The sequence below is a fragment of the Nematolebias whitei genome, chromosome 7 (assembly GCF_014905685.2).
Source record: "Nematolebias whitei isolate Nwh7 chromosome 7, NemWhi1, whole genome shotgun sequence".
Lineage (NCBI taxonomy): Eukaryota > Metazoa > Chordata > Actinopteri > Cyprinodontiformes > Rivulidae > Nematolebias > Nematolebias whitei.
In genome coordinates this window covers 21930544-21946299 of record NC_056504.1, presented here as the reverse complement: position 1 = coordinate 21946299, position 15756 = coordinate 21930544, and the positions used below count along the sequence as shown (strand labels likewise).

Here is a 15756-nt window from a genome sequence, read left to right as displayed (position 1 = left end):
CGCCGTTACAATACGTTTGGCTCTAAATTGCACAGATTTGAGCCCAGATGAACCAAAATCACTATGATTGATCATTATCCACCTTTGAACAGGTTTCCATGATAAGTGGCCAAGAGCCTCCACAGCGCCACCTACATTCTGCTTACAGTTATATCTCAGTGATACAACATAGGATCTGAACAAGATTTTTGGTGCGTCATTACTGAGAACTGATGGACATTTTAGTTGTGTTGTTTAATATTTGACTCAAGGGCGCCCCTTACATTATTCAAACTGTTTTGTCTCAGTGATATATCAGCCAATCTGCACCAAATTTATGGTGTATTATTATTTAGGCCTGGTGGACACAGTAGTATGTTTTTTTTTTATTTTGACTCTACAGCGCCCCCTACAATATACCAACAGTTATATCTCAATGATATATCATCCAATCTGCACCAGATTTTTGTGGCATAATGTGTGACCATGTCTACACACATTGTTGTTGTTGTTTAAAATTTGACTCGAGTGCGCCCCCTACATCATTCAAACTGTTATATCTCAGTGATATGTCATCCGATCTGCACCAGATTTTGGGTGCATCATTAGTAAGCAGTTATGGACACATAAGTATCGTTTTTTAACTTTTGACTCTAGAGCGCCCCCTACAATATTGTAACAGTTATATCTCAATGATATATCATCCGATCTACACCAGATTTTTGTGGCATAATGTGTGACCATGTCTACACACATTGTTATTGTTGTTTAAAATTTGACTCAAGTGCGCCCCCTAGATTATTCAAACTGTTATATCTCAGTGAAATGTCCGATCTGCATCAGATTTTTCGTGCTTGACTAGTGAGGACTTATGGACATAGTGGTGTTGTTGTTTAAAATTTGACTCAAGTGCACCCCTACATTATTCAAACTGTTAAATCTCAGTGATATATCGTCCGATCTGCACCAGATTTTTGGTGCTTGACTATTGAGGACTTATGGACACAGTGGTATTGTTGTTTATATTTGACTCAAGTGTGCCCCCTAGATAAAACAAACTGTTATGTCTCAGTGATATATCGTCGGATCTGCACCAGATTTTTGGTGCTTGATTACTGAGGACTTATGGACACTTTGGTCTTCTTGTTTAATATTTGACTCAAGTGCGCCCCCTACATTATTACAATAGTTATATATGCGGTCGCAGCTTATGTCAAAGGTTCGGCGCATGCGCACTCCGGAGAACGGTAGCTTGAGCATTCTCGATGGCGACCGGGAAGAGTCGCTGGAGTTCTCGCGGTCGCCGTAAGGTCGCAGCGGCGCTTCGCTGCGAGGGCCTTCAACGCTGCTTGCAGCTTTAATTGTGGTTTAAAATTTGACTCAAGTGCGCCCCCTAGATTATTCAAACTGTTATATCTCAGTGAAATATTGTCCGATCTGCATCAGATTTTTCGTGCTTGACTAGTGAGGACTTATGGACATAGTGGTGTTGTTGCTTAAAATTTGACTCAAGTGCACCCCCTACATTATTCAAACTGTTAAATCTCAGTGATATATCGTCCGATCTGCACCAGATTTTTGGTGCTTGACTATTGAGGACTTATGGACACAGTGGTAATGTTGTTTATATTTGACTCAAGTGTGCCCCCTAGATAAAACAAACTGTTATGTCTCAGTGATATATCGTCGGATCTGCACCAGATTTTTGGTGCTTGATTACTGAGGACTTATGGACACTTTGGTGTTCTTGTTTAATATTTGACTCAAGTGCGCCCCCTACATTATTACAATAGTTATATATGCGGTCGCAGCTTATGTCAAAGGTTCGGCGCATGCGCACTCTGGAGAACGGTAGCGTGAGCATTCTCGATGGCGACCGGGAAGAGTCGCTGGAGTTCTCGCGGTCGCCGTAAGGCCGCAGCGGCGCTTCGCTTCGAGGGCCTTCAACGCTGCTTGCAGCTTTAATTTTAGGTTGTGATTCTTCTTGTACTTTTATCCAAACGTGTCAATTTCTTGTCCATGTCGATATTATACTTTTTTGTTTTTTTAACAACCTCGCCTCCCGTGCAATAGTTGCATTCTTTTTTTTTTTACTACCATTCGGGCTCTCTCTCTCCCCGAGGGTGTTCACTCGGTGCGTGAAGGCAGCCCTCTCTCCTCTGCAGGCCTGTGGAGTGAAGGTTCTGCCGTACTTAGACGATTGGCTTCTCTGCGCCCCGTCTCAGGCCTGTTCCTTTCACGACACAAACCGCCTGCTCACTCATGTGTCTCAGTTGGGCCTCAATGTCAACTTGGAGAAGAGCTGCCTGACCCCTTCCCAGACAATCACCTTTCTTGGGGTGGTTCTGGATTCATCTTCCATAAGAGCTCACCCATCCGCTCAAAGGGTGGCCGGCATACTCCAGCTAGTCAGTCGGTTCAAGCTGGGCAGGCACCTCCCCTATGTTGCCTTCCTGCAACTACTCGGCAAACTGCCGTCAGTCACTCGGGTGGTGCCCTTAGGCCTGCTGTCACTTCGCCCCTTGCAGAGGTAGATCAACAGCTTTCGCCTAGATGCCAGGCTGCACAGGCATCGCAAGCTCGCAGTGACGTGGTCATGTCTTCATGTCCTGACTCCATGGAGGGACGAAGATTATTTGTTCAGGGGTGTCCCCATGGGAGTGGGAGTGTGTCGCAGGGAAGTGGTCATGATGGATGCCAGCTCTATGGGATGGGGTGCTGTGTGGCAATGCAGAGTGGTTCAGGGCTGCTGGGGTCAAAAGGACCGCTCCAGGCATATAAATGTGCTGGAGCTGCGTGCAGTGCACTTAGCACTCAGGCACTTCCTGCCTCACCTGGAAGTGATGTCTACCACATCAACCATCAGGGGGGCACCAGGTCAGCACAACTTCTGAGAGTGTCCTCTGAGAGCTTATGGAATGGGCCTCTCCTCGCCTGTCCACCCTATGTGCAGCGTACTTACCAGGGCGACACAATCAGGTCGCAGATTTTCTTTCCCGCCAAGGGTCCGCTCCGGGAGAGTGGTCCCTCCACAGCGGCATAGTGCTGATGATCTGGGACCGTTTTGGTCAGGCAGAGATAGACCTGTTTGCGACACAAGAGTCGACTCGGTGTCCCCTATGGTACTCTCTTACGGGGGGGCCTCGGGTGCGCTGGGCCAGAACGCATTGGCTCATCCTTGGCCAAGGGTCCTCCTATATGCCAGGAGCCTATGCTTATAGGCATAGGCTATATTCAAAATTGCCTATATTCAAAATTCTCATGTATGTTTTTAAATCACTGAACAGTTCCGCCCCATCCTATCTCACTGATCTTCTGCAGCCATATGTCCCACCGCGCTCTCCGAGGTCAGCAGACCAGATGCTTCTCTCAGTCCCAGAAACCCATGGTAAGCTCAGAGGTGACAGGGCTTTCTCTGTTGCAGGTCCACGACTGTGGAATGAGTTGCCACCGAGTGTCCAGCAGGCTCCCACACTCTCAGTCTTTAAGTCTCGCTTGAAGACCCACTTCTATTCTCTTGCCTTCAACACGTTGTGATTTGTTTTGGTCTGGTCTGTTCTCTACTCTGTTGGCCATTTTAGTTAGCTTCTGCTGCTATTTGTATCTGTATTTCTATTTTATGTTTTCCTGTCCGCTGTGCATGTTTGTTTTCTTTTGTACAGCACTTTGGTTGGCCTTGTTGCTGTTTTAAGTGCTCTATAAATAAATTGGTATGGTATGGTATGCCTTTCCACCCCTTTCTCTAATTTGGCCAACCCTTCAGAGAGTCCTCGAGGAGGACCACAGGATGCTGCTGGTGGCTCCATATTGGCCAGCGCAACCATGGTTCCCACTGCTACGAAGTCTATGTCAGGGCGTCCCATGGTGTCTTCCGACCAGGAGGGACTTGCTGTCTCAGTTGGGGGGACTGATATGGCACACCAATCCTTAATGTCTTCGGCTGTGGCCACTGCAAGGCTAGGACAGCAGCTGACTGGAGTTTCGAACCCCGTCAGATGCACCATCCTTGGCGCCAGAGCACCTTCTACTCGTCAGCAGTACGAAAACAGGTGGCGTCTTGTTTTCCCAATTGTGTTCTGATCACAACGAGGATCCAGTCTCCTGTACAGTACCCACCATTCTGGACTTTCTCCAGTCTCTCCTTGGTAAGGGTCGCTCTCCTTCGACGCTTAAAGTTTATGTAGCAGCAATATCATCTAATCACGCTGGCATTGATGGCTGTACGGTAGGGAGCCATAATCTAGTCTCTCTTTTTCTGCGTGGTGCCCATAGATCGCACCTGCCAACAGCTCCATGAGCACCAGGTTGGGACCTGCCCTTGGTTCTCCAAGCTCTGTGCCACCCTCCTTTCGAGCCTCTGACGCAGGCAGACCTCAAGTGGCTTTCTTGTATGATGGCTTTTTTGTTGGCTATTGCCTCAGCAAAGAGGGTCAGCGAGCTACATGCTCTCTCAGTCAGCCCCTCATGTCTCAGGTGGGGCTCTTGTGTTACCTTGTGGCCAAACACTGCATTTGTACTAAAGGTGTCATCTCACTCTCACTGTAACCAACCGTTGATGCTGGCACGTTTTCAGCCTATGCCTGGTGAGGGGTCTGGATTACTGTGCCTGATGAGGGCACTCGAGGCATACGTTGCTGCTACTGCCGTGATACGGCATTCAGACCAGCTGTTTGTGTGTTATGGAGGCCCTAGATTAGGCTGTCCTCTTTCCAAACAGTGCCTCTCCCACTGGATCGTGAATGTCATCTGTCACGCCTATACTGCAGGGCACGGCCACCTGCCGGTCGGCGTGAAGGCACGCTACCAGGAGCGTCTCCGCTTCCTGGGCTGCCCTGAGAGGGTTTCCACTGGAAGCAATATGTGCTGGTGCATCATGGGCTTCCCCAAGCACATTCACCAGATTTTACAGAGTTAACGTGGCCACCCCTCATCCCCTGGGCCAGGTTCTTCTACAAGGGTCCTCTGGGCCTCCTCAGTGAGGTGTGTGCTTAGGATTCCTTGCAAGAGTTGGGGGTTCAAACCCCACAGCAGTCACATGCCCAAGTGTCCCTGGGCAAGACACTGAAACCCTTGTTGCCTCCGATGTGTGTGCCATCGGTGTATGAATGTGATCTAAAGCACTGATTAGTCTCTTTAGAATGATTTGTTCAATTAGCTTTGTAGCGATCTAGTAGAGTGCTGTATGAATGGGTAAATGAGGCACAGATTGTAGTGTAAAGCGCTTTGAGTATCTCAATAAGATAGAAAGGCGCTATATAAGTACAGTCCATTTACAGCGTTTGTCATTCAGTGCTTTCAGTACCGCCCTCTGGTGGTCAGGAGGGATGAAATAGAACGAAAGTTACGTATGTAATTACGGTTCAATGAATCCCAGATGACCGCCAGAGCTTCTCTGTCACTATGAATCATTGCATTCCGTGAGAAAATTCTGTAAGAGCAGAGCTGCGGATGACGTTGGGCTATATAGCCTCTGATTGGTCATCCGTGTCACACCTGTGACTCCGTTGGTATTATTACTCGAACAGCGCATGCGCGAAGGGAACATTCAGTGCTTTCAGCACCGCCCTCTGGCGGTCATCCGGGATTCATAGAACCGTAGTTGCATACGTAACTTTCGTTTCTCTCAGAAAAGTCACAGCTGCTTTTGTTTGTAAGTAATTTAAAAGTAGACATTTCCAATTTGCAGGGTTTTTTCTTAGTTTTGTCAAGCTCCATCAACCTAAATGTAAGGCTTCGTTTTATTCATTTTATTTAACAGAATCACGTCCTCAGAAACCTCCAGCTCATTTAGTTTTGGTCACCAGATGTGTTTTTATCAGCAGAGCAGAACCTGCAGCACGATCTGTTCAGTAAAGTCAAACTGACTGGGTGACCATCACAAATATGAACATGGTGGAAACTTGCCTCAACATGATTGGCCACCAGTCGACTGTCCCCAGTCACAGCTACCGTGAACTGGTAGTATCCACTGGCTGGCTGGTCGGACATGAAGTTCAGTTCAAAGACACCACTGAAAGCAGGGAACACAGTGAGAACAACAACAATGTGCATGAGCATCTTCTTCAGTAACATTCATCTCACACTGGGAAAGATTTGAACCCTGAATATGCCTCTACTTTCTTCTTAAACTGGGATTCATGCATCCTTCTGGAATTATACGTACTCATTAAGGGTGAAAGGTGTTTGGCTGAGGACGGCACTCTTCGAAGCCACAGCGTAAGCAGACTCCACGTGCACGTTGGCCGAGGTCAGAGGCTGAGACATGACATCTGTAATGAGGAGCTGTGAAGCGCACATGCAGGCAGTGTTAGTGACGACATTACAAACCATATGGAGAGCAGCAGCATGTAGAGCGTACCTGCAGAGTGGGCTGGCTGTGGGACACTGTGGCTGGGCCCAGAGCGCTCACCATGACTGGTATGTGGAAGCGGTTGCTGGACAGAGCAGCAGCAGCACCTGCTACACTGAAGGCCTCAGCCAGAGAGTCCCAGGACTTCTTGCTGAAGACGGAATTGACCAGCTGGATGACCTGGTCCTGTGGGGACAAGATGTGAGCTTCTTCAGGCACCTCACAAGTTATTCCATTAGGATTCAGAGCGCCTCAATTCATCAATGATCATCAATGAATCAACAAGAAAAAAAAATACAAATTATGAACTGAAAGAAACAAAAAAGCAGCAGAAGTCAAATCTTAGCACAGAGACATGAGCGTAGCAGCAATAATGTCCACACATCCATGTTATTTACTCTTCATCAGTTCTTTTATCTACGCTGGATGTCCTTCCTGACACAACCATGACCACCGAGCTACCCCAGCCCATGAGGGAAGAAGAGATATTGGGGGGGGGGGGGGGGGGGGGGGGGGGGGGGGGGGGGGGGGGGGGGGTAAGGGCCTTGCTGGTGTGGGTGCTTCATTTTTCCCATCCACATTTCGGGGTTATTGTCAGGGTGATTTGAACCAACGACCTTCTGATCATAGGCTCACTTTCTCTAACCTCTGCTCCACTGCTCCCCACCTCTTCTATGTATCTATTTTACCTGCTGTCTGTGTCTTTGGTTTAGAGCGTTCAACACAGGATGATTATGTTCTGCCATGGTGGCTCCAGCCGAGTGCAACATAATATCTCACTGAAACTAGATGGGGCAGCTGTGGCTTAATGGTTAGAGTGGTTGTCCTCCAGAGAGAGTTGGGGGTTCAATTCCACCAGCAGTCACATGTTGAAGTGTCCCTGGGCAAGACACTGAACCCCTCATTGTCTCTGATGTGTCCCATCAGTGTATGAATGTGATAAAGCTCTGATTATTCTTTGTAGTAGAGTGCTGTTTGAATGTGTGTGTTGGAGGTAAATGAGGCACAGATTGTGTTGTAAAGAGCTTTAAGTGTCTTCATTAGATAGAAAGGAGTTATATACCGTATTTTCTGGAGTACAAGTCGCATCAGTCTAGGGCTGCAACAACAAATTGATAAAACCGATAAAAATCGATGATTAAAAGCGTTTGCAACGAATTTCATTATCGATTCGTTGTGTCGCGCGATTATGCGTCTTTCACGGTGCTGCGGAGCCGTTATGTTCACCTGCAGTTCATTGTCAATACTGAATAAAGTTTGAAAAAAAAAAACCCAACTCTGCAGCAAGAGTTGAACAGAGTGAAGGGGAGGCGGAAGCAGAGCAGAGGCGGTGTTTTCAAAGGAAATTAAATACATTTTACAAATGACCGACGCAGCGAAAACTGTTCAACCCAAGTCCTCCAAAGTGCGGGATCTTCACAAAGATAAAAACTGAAACATGCAGCTTTGAAAAAGTGACGACATGACACATGTTGCAGTTCTTAGAAATTTAAAGCGTCAGTCAAAAATTGTTATGAATATGAAAAAAAGGTGTATAAGTTGCAGGACTGACAAATCTATGCAAAAAACTGTGACTTATATGTCAGAAAAAACGGTAAGTTCTGTCCATTTACCTTTAAGTTTACGACTACATATTGTTGACACAAATCAGTTGTCTCGCTGAGTGAGTGTGACAAAGTGACAGAGCCGTGCAGACACGTTATGCGTGGCCAGTTTTTGAACGCCCCCGGCCAATTTCCATGTTCACAGCTTGAAAGATTGTCGTCTAGACTGTGCACATTATTTGTTGCCCACCTTGTACATGCCTCAGCCTATTTTGTACCTGCAGCTGCCCCAACTTTATGACTTAACTTATTTTAGTACAATTTAAAAATAAAGATGTTCATATCTGAACCAGTATTTTTTTTTAATATAATTAGTGAGAATAAAAAAGTTTCAATCATTCTGGGGACCCCCTCACACATGCAGTTCACCAACTAGTCACCTGTAGTTTCAACCCAGATGCTTAGAAAGGGCAGCAACAACAGGAAGGTTTTCTCTTCTTCCAGGAGGCAAAAGTACACATCTTTTATACTGTGCATATTTTGTGATTATCATTTTAACTTGGTAGAGACCAACATGCTTCAACACTGGCTGTCAGTGCAGAAGGTGAAACTTGGGAGTTCTTGGTCACGTCTCTGTTGTGTGATCACTAGAAAATGTGAATGCTGCACTTCTGTCTTTCTCATGACATGAACATTTAACAATAGTTTATATTTAATGTGCTAAATGTTTTAAATGATTTCAGAGTTGCTCATGTCTGCATAAAGGTACATTAAAAATGATAAGCCCCACCCACAGAGAATATATATTCTATAGCTTTCAGACACAGAAATGCCTGCACTCCTTACCTCCTTTAGTGGGGGCTCTATATCCACATGATCCGATAAGGCATAAGCAGCCGTCACAAACAGAGCGGTTGCCTCGAGTCCTTCTTCAAACTGCAGATAAATGCCACCAAGATCATCCAAGCGAGCCGTAAGATCCTGAAGAGGGAAATGTGATTTCTAACTTGATCTGCAAATCAAGCTCAGTGACACAGCACCACCTGGTGGATGTTGTTTAGCTCACCTCAATTTCCTCTAGAATCCTACCCAGTTCTGCCTGCTGGGATAGACGAGATGCAGTCTGCAGAGCCAAGATGGTCCTGTCCAAAACCAGAACACACTTGTTTCAAACTGCACTCGTCAAACTACAGGACCAGCTGCACAGAATGCTTCACACTTACGCCATGACGTTCTCCTCCTTGTTGATGCGAGCTGTAAGGGCACTGACGACTTCCTGAGAAGCAAGAGGGAGCCCCAGAGAGCTAAGAGCCCCCACAGCCTGATGGATCAGGGCCATGGATGAATCCTCACTGACTGCTGCCAGAAGGATGTCCCGGGTTTCATTGGACACAGGGATCTGACGAACACACAAAACTCCCATGAAGACTTTGGCTCATTACAGTCTGCATTATCATATTCCTCTAACATAAAAACAAGCTGCTGTCCCCATCCCTGAAGGAGCTGAGTACTGAATGTTGGTACTTTTTGAGTAGTGTTTTTTTGGACTGGAACTGAACGAGCAAACCTGGTGTAGTACACTGAATAAGAGAGGTAGTTATCTTACTTTGTTTGAGGTGGCACAGAGTAACAGATCCTAACGAGCGGAGGGAGCAAACTGACTAACCGCCAGGTGCAATGGAGGAGCCAGCGAGCAGCCAATGGTGGCCTTCACCACCTAAGATTAATCTGTGGCTGCCGCACCTGCCAGTCCAATCATTTCAGGAAACTATATTTTGAAGCCAACCTTTTTCAGTCAGGTCATCTGGACAGTTTTTTTTTTTTTTTTGTGCTGAAACATTTCGCCTTCGGTCCGGAAGGCTTCATCAGTCAAGGAAACACACAACAAAACTGATTCTTCCCCCAACAGCTTACTCCAAAGTGGAACAAACCAGTTCTGCTTGTGATAAGATGGTCTCTTTGGTACGCACCCTCCTCCATTGCCGGCCCTCTTCCTTGTTGACAGTCTTGTCAAACTGGTTGAAAACAACAAAGTCCATGCTCAATAATCCAATCCAACACTTTTCTGAAAAACGTTGGATTGTATATCTGGATTATTGAGCATGGACTTTGTTGTTGTACTTTGAAGCAACATAAAGCAAACTGACTAACTAACTGATTAACTGACTGACTAACTTACAAACTGACTGACAGACTGTCTCACACATACAGATGATGAGTAGTTATTGTTTACTAGTTCTTGTCACTCTGCTGTAGAAGTTCATGACAATCACAGCGATGGTTCCTAGACTTGTTCTTGTTCTCTAAGACTTGCTGTAGGTGATCATCGAATTAGAACCTCATTAATTAATAATATTAATTATTAATACATTAATACAACATTAATGAGTGTGGCATTAATGAAATGTTGGCATTCAGCCGACTCTGGAATGAAGCGGCTGTCATTCACGTACTAGTGTGCGCTCTCAGGACATTATTACCTGCAGTGTCCCCTCAGTGAGGACTGAACTAGGGGAAAGGGCCTTCTCCTACTCCGCTCCTATTTCCTGGAATATCTTGCAAAAAGATCTGAAGCTCTCGACCTTGACCTCTCTAAGTGGCTTTAAACATCAGTTAAATTCCTGGCAAGAACCAATGCAGACATGTTCCTGTTTTTAGTTTTCTACATTCACCTTATAATCTAGCCGTTTTTGCTACTTTTTTTGCCATATTATTTTAACTTGTAAAACAAACAACAACAAAAAATAAAGAAAATCTGTACGCCTCTTTTATGATTGTATATTGTTGTCGTTGTTGTCCATTGTTGTCGTCATTCTTTGTTAAATCAGGGCTCTCTTGTAAGAGTCCCCGAGGCTCAATGGGATTAACCTGTCTAAATAAAGGTTGAATGAAAGTAGAGATGCTGATTTAAAAAAAATCAGTAGTGATCTCTTAATTTTTTCCAGAGCTGGATATCTTCATCTAAATGTTTGTTTCTTCATCTGCATGTTTGTTTCTTCATCTGCATGTTTGTTTCTTCATCTACATCTCAAATCTTCATCTACAAAAGCGCTTGGAGTATCTGAATAAGATAGAAAGGCGCTATACAAATGCAGTCCATTTACGTTTGTTTCTTCATCTACATGTTTGTTTCTTCATCTACACGTTTGTTTCTTCATCTACACGTTTGCTTCTTCATCTACAGTGAATCTTTTGATGTTTCTAAATCTTTCTGTACCGTTTTCTTTGCAGGCACGTCCTAAAATATGTTCATGGTGATGTCATACATATTTTAGGACATGTTTAAGAAAAATAAAAAAATACTGCATTTTGCTGGAGTGGTGAGAGACTTTTAAACGAGCATCCTTCACTTATTTTCCACAGCATGTAGAAATAAATAAAGTAGGAAGGAAAATCTTGTTTTCATACCTCACATCCTGAAATGGCTTTACTGGTTTCAGCAGAGAAGAAGAGGGACTCAATATTACTGGGGTTGAGCTGAGATTTCAGGAACTGACACACTTCCTAAAACACACATTTTTTATGAAAACAATTCAACATGTTGTACACTTATATTGAACTGAACAGAATCAGCTACAAAGTTCAAAGTTTACAGAAATGTAAGTAAACAGGTAAACAAAGAAGTGGTTCTTCACATGGATCTCATTCACCACATTAAACATGATGTGAAGTCTGTCCGTGCTCAAGCAATGTGTCTGGGATGACTTTTCGCTGGTACCATGCCAAATTTTATCTCAAGAAACCAACTGTGTCTAAGCTTTTCTTGTGTTTTCTAAGGTCACTAAGATGTGGCAGTCATCTTTGGTTTATGAGATATTTTGCTTAGCAAGATGTGGACGACTTGATGCCAAACTTAAAGAAAGATTGGTTAGTGATCAGTGTATGTTAAGGATAATCTTCTGTTAAGGTCCCGTTAAATTCTTGTGCATTATCTGGAAAATCCACGGAGTTATACCTAGTTTAGTGTTGCTAAGGTTGACTAGCTGAGGTGGCCATTCTGAATCAGACTGACTCTACAAGCTAATGAGCTGTAGACATCATCAGCTATTATTTTACTGGTGTTTTACTAAATTCATACCCGTTGTTCATGAAGATTTTGATAAGAGAAAGAGAAGAACACACATTTGTGGCAGCAGGTGTTAATTAGTTGAAACCAGATGAAATTCGAGCTGCTGTTACACCATATTGTTTTACATTATTAGTGTTTAGTGTACATCTTAGATCTATTAGCGTACTGTTTACAGTTCATTTAGTAAATATCTTAGATCCCCAAAGTTCATGCTCAATAATCCAGGTAAAAATCCAACAATGTTCAGTCAGGTCATCTGGACGGTTTCTTTTGTTGCTGATGTTTCGTCCTTCATCCAAAGGACTTCTTCAATGTGAGAAGTCACCAAACCACTTTGAACCACTTTGGCATGACTGTATCAGAGGAGTTGACGGGGGAGAGGGTGGGCTCCTGAGGCCACCTAAGCACCAGCAAACTGTGCTATTTAAGAGACTGAGCTGAAAACAGCACCTCAGACTGAGGAAGTCTCCTGGATGAGAGACGAAACGTTTCTAGAATTTTTTTTGCTTTGTTTTGTTTTTGTTTTTTTTGAATGTCCAGAGGACCAGATTGAACTTTTTTGGATTTTTCTACCTGGATTATTGAGCATGCATCAGGATACAGCAAACTGTTTGTTTCCCACTATTCAGTATGCTGGTTGTGGGAATCAGTTTGTTTGGTGGTTCCTCAGATTGAAGAAGTCTTTTTGATGAAGGACAAAACATCTCAGCAACAAAAGAAACCGTCCAGATGACCTGACTGAACATTGTTATATCTTAGATCCTTGTATATAGTTTCTTTTTATACTTTATATTTTGTTATTTTTAGGTGGAACTAGGACCTTGTGTACATCATTTTATTCCACCTCATGTTCCACGTGATGGAAAAAGTAAAGTTGACTTACACTTCTTTACATACACTGTATAAAAAGACAACTTTGTATTCTAATGGTCTGACAAATAATTTGGACTAAAACTTTACTGTTTTAGGCCAGTTTGGATTCCCACAATTATTTCTATTTGTTAAATGTCCAAATAATTAAGTTTTTTTTTTTTTTTTATTCCTTCTCAACGTCCCAAGTTTACATACACTAAAATTAATAAAACAATTACAAGAATAAACACCTTGGAAATGTCCTGCCATCATACCGCTCAGGAAGGAGACGGGTTCTGTGTTCCTGATAAGTGTTTTGGTGGAAAATGTGCACATCAACCTGAAGACAAAAACTAAAGACTGAACACGCTGCTGAAGCTGGTAAGAGTGTCATTATCTGAGGTAAAACAAGTCCTGCTGAAAGGTTATAACATAGAACTTTACTGATCCTGCAGGAAATTGTTGTGCCAGAGATTCATTACAAAGGAACAAACACAAGGATTCACACAAGATGTTAAAAAATAACTGAACATAAAAATAACAGAATAGAAAAAAAAAAAATACTAACAGGTGGGGGGGGGGGGGGGGTGCACATTTTGGGGATGAGCTGTGCTGCCCAGAGACACCACAAGGTGTGCAGTGACCGGGGATGGAACCTGGGACTTTCGGTTATTGTCCTATGTGTAGAAAGGGAAGAGTTAAAAAGTTTGATAGCCACAGGGAGGAAGGACTATTCAGACAGGAAAAAGACATTCTGAAACAACAAGAAAAGCCAAAATACAGTTTTTAAAAAATGCACAGAGACAAAGACCTTAATTTCTGGAGATGTGCCCTGTGGTTTGAAGAAACTAAAATTGAACTGTTTAGCCATAATGACCATATACTTATGTTTGATTCATGTACCGAAGTAAATAAGCTTAGTTTTGTTGGTGGTGAAGTCCATTTGGATTTGAGATACAGCAACATGCAAGATTATTATAATATGCTTGAAATGTGACGTGTATGTTTTTTTAAGTGATTTGGAGTAAACCGCAAACAATATCATCTTCATTCATACGAGTTCTTTGCTTTTTTTGTATTTTGACATCCAGTTAGATGATTTTAAGTGTATAAAAAAACTGCTCTTATTTATTCTTGCACGATAATGATAATAAATAATGTCTTTGTCTTTATGTCTCTGGACCTGCAGTCTCTGACAGAGGTGTCTGAGCAGAGGATGCTGAGGAAACTGCTCTAGATCCTGAAAACACGTCACACCCCCTGCATGAGACCCTGGACTCTTACCGCAGCACCTTTAGTCTTAGACTGAGGTCGTTTTCACACCTGATAGTCCGGTAGACTCGGTTCGGGACCAATATTCATGACATTTTGTTTACATTTGAGCTGGTGCGTTTTCATTCACACTGCACTGTGCAGACAAGCCAACCTGTTGAACCAACCTATTCCCCCACTCGCCTGTGGGGGCGCTGCACCAAGAACTACTGAAAGAAACGACACAAAAACCTCTGAAGACACTTCTTCTGGAAATAAAAACAAAAACAAAGTGGCATCAAGTTTTAGCAGTTTTAGGAGTTGTATTTTGTCATTTTTCAAAAATGGACTAAGCATGAGCAGAAGATGAGGCAGAAGATTATGGAGAATATTGTTTTTCCACACAAGACAGCTGACGGCTCCATATAAGGTAAGAGAAATGCGTGTTTGTTTGTCCTGCGCTGTACTCCACTTCTTGCTTGTGGAGCGGGGCCGGTCTGTTAACATTCACACTGTACTGGAACTGCGCTGGAGTTCTCTTCTACCGGACCAAGACCTAGGTTTTAGCCTGGGCCAGAGTTCGCCTTTTTGTTCCGTGACAGAGTTTGATGGCGCGTTCACACCTCCCCAAACGAAATGGACTTTCTAGGAAAACAAGCTAGAGTTTGATTAAAGCGGACTAAACAGGGCTGGTGTGAATGCACCCTGAGACCACCGAGGTGCTCCACAGAACAACACAGTAAGTCCTTCCTCCCTGTGGCTATCAAACTTTTCAAATTCTTCCCCTTTCTGCACATAGGACAACAAAATGAATCCTGCACTACATTTAACACTTTAATGTTTCTGTCAGCATCTGACCTGTTTAGACCTTAATTGTTGGTATTTTTATTTTCTCTGTTATTTTTTTATATTCTGTTATTTTTTAATATCTTGTGTGATTCCTTGTGCATGTTCCTTTGTACTGAAATTCTGGCACAACAATTTCCTGCGGGATCAATAAAGCTCCATCTTACCTTATCTGTGTATTTTAGAGTATATGGCCTTATATGTGATCTTTGCTGCTTTTCTGTTTTGTTTTATTTAAATTAAAATGCTCATGTATAATACTCCCGACATGAATCCAGAAAACGCTAAATCTTTACTTGGTGGTCGGGAACAACAGCTCCTAGTTTGGTGAGGCCAACAACACTGTAGTAGGCAGACTGTAGGTCGGTGAAGGGCCGGCTCAGGAGGTTGTGAAGTCGGCCCACATCCGACAGGGACAGGTGGTACGACGGAGTCAGCGACTGAGTTCCAGCCAGAGCCAGACTGAGGAGGAACAACCCGGGCAGCCCTGCGGACATAAGGAGTCCAAACAATTACCCCCGAGCACTGAGATTAATAGGACATCTTTATAAAACTCCTGTTCATTCAATATTAAGCTCGACTAGCTAGCTAAGAAACATCGAAGCTAACGTCAGAAGGAAGCAGCAGGTTGCAAACAAAAAAGCGATGTTCCGACCAACTCAGCAACAGTTTCACAACAATATTTAAAATATAAAGATAAAATAAAAGACAAAAACCTATTAGTTTGTTTTTTTTTGTAACCATGTACACTTACTAGACCGGTTCATGTCTTGCACTTCTAATGCAGCGTCACCAAAACCAACTATTGTTTCCTGTGTCGAAGAAGAACTTCCGGGTGAGCAGCTTGCCTTTCAAAACAAAAGCAT

General features: G+C 43.6%; 1 protein-coding gene across 3 annotated transcripts in view; it reads right to left on the bottom strand.

The window, feature by feature from the left end:
- Positions 1–15717, bottom strand: part of rpn2 (ribophorin II) — a 49903-nt gene extending 34186 nt beyond the window's left edge. For 2 of the 3 annotated variants that reach the window (XM_037678681.1, XM_037678680.1), the window contains exons 1-9: positions 15645–15717; positions 15187–15377; positions 11281–11376; positions 9096–9271; positions 8939–9014; positions 8719–8853; positions 6338–6514; positions 6143–6261; positions 5884–5989 (exon numbers count right to left, since the gene is read on the bottom strand). In XM_037678681.1, coding sequence (XP_037534609.1) covers positions 5884–5989; positions 6143–6261; positions 6338–6514; positions 8719–8853; positions 8939–9014; positions 9096–9271; positions 11281–11376; positions 15187–15377; positions 15645–15657 — 1089 coding nt within the window. In that variant the 5' untranslated portion in view covers positions 15658–15717. The remainder of the gene's footprint in view (positions 1–5883; positions 5990–6142; positions 6262–6337; positions 6515–8718; positions 8854–8938; positions 9015–9095; positions 9272–11280; positions 11377–15186; positions 15378–15644) is intronic. The other variant, XM_037678682.1, reaches the window with a different exon arrangement.
- Positions 15718–15756: the final 39 nt, after the last annotated feature.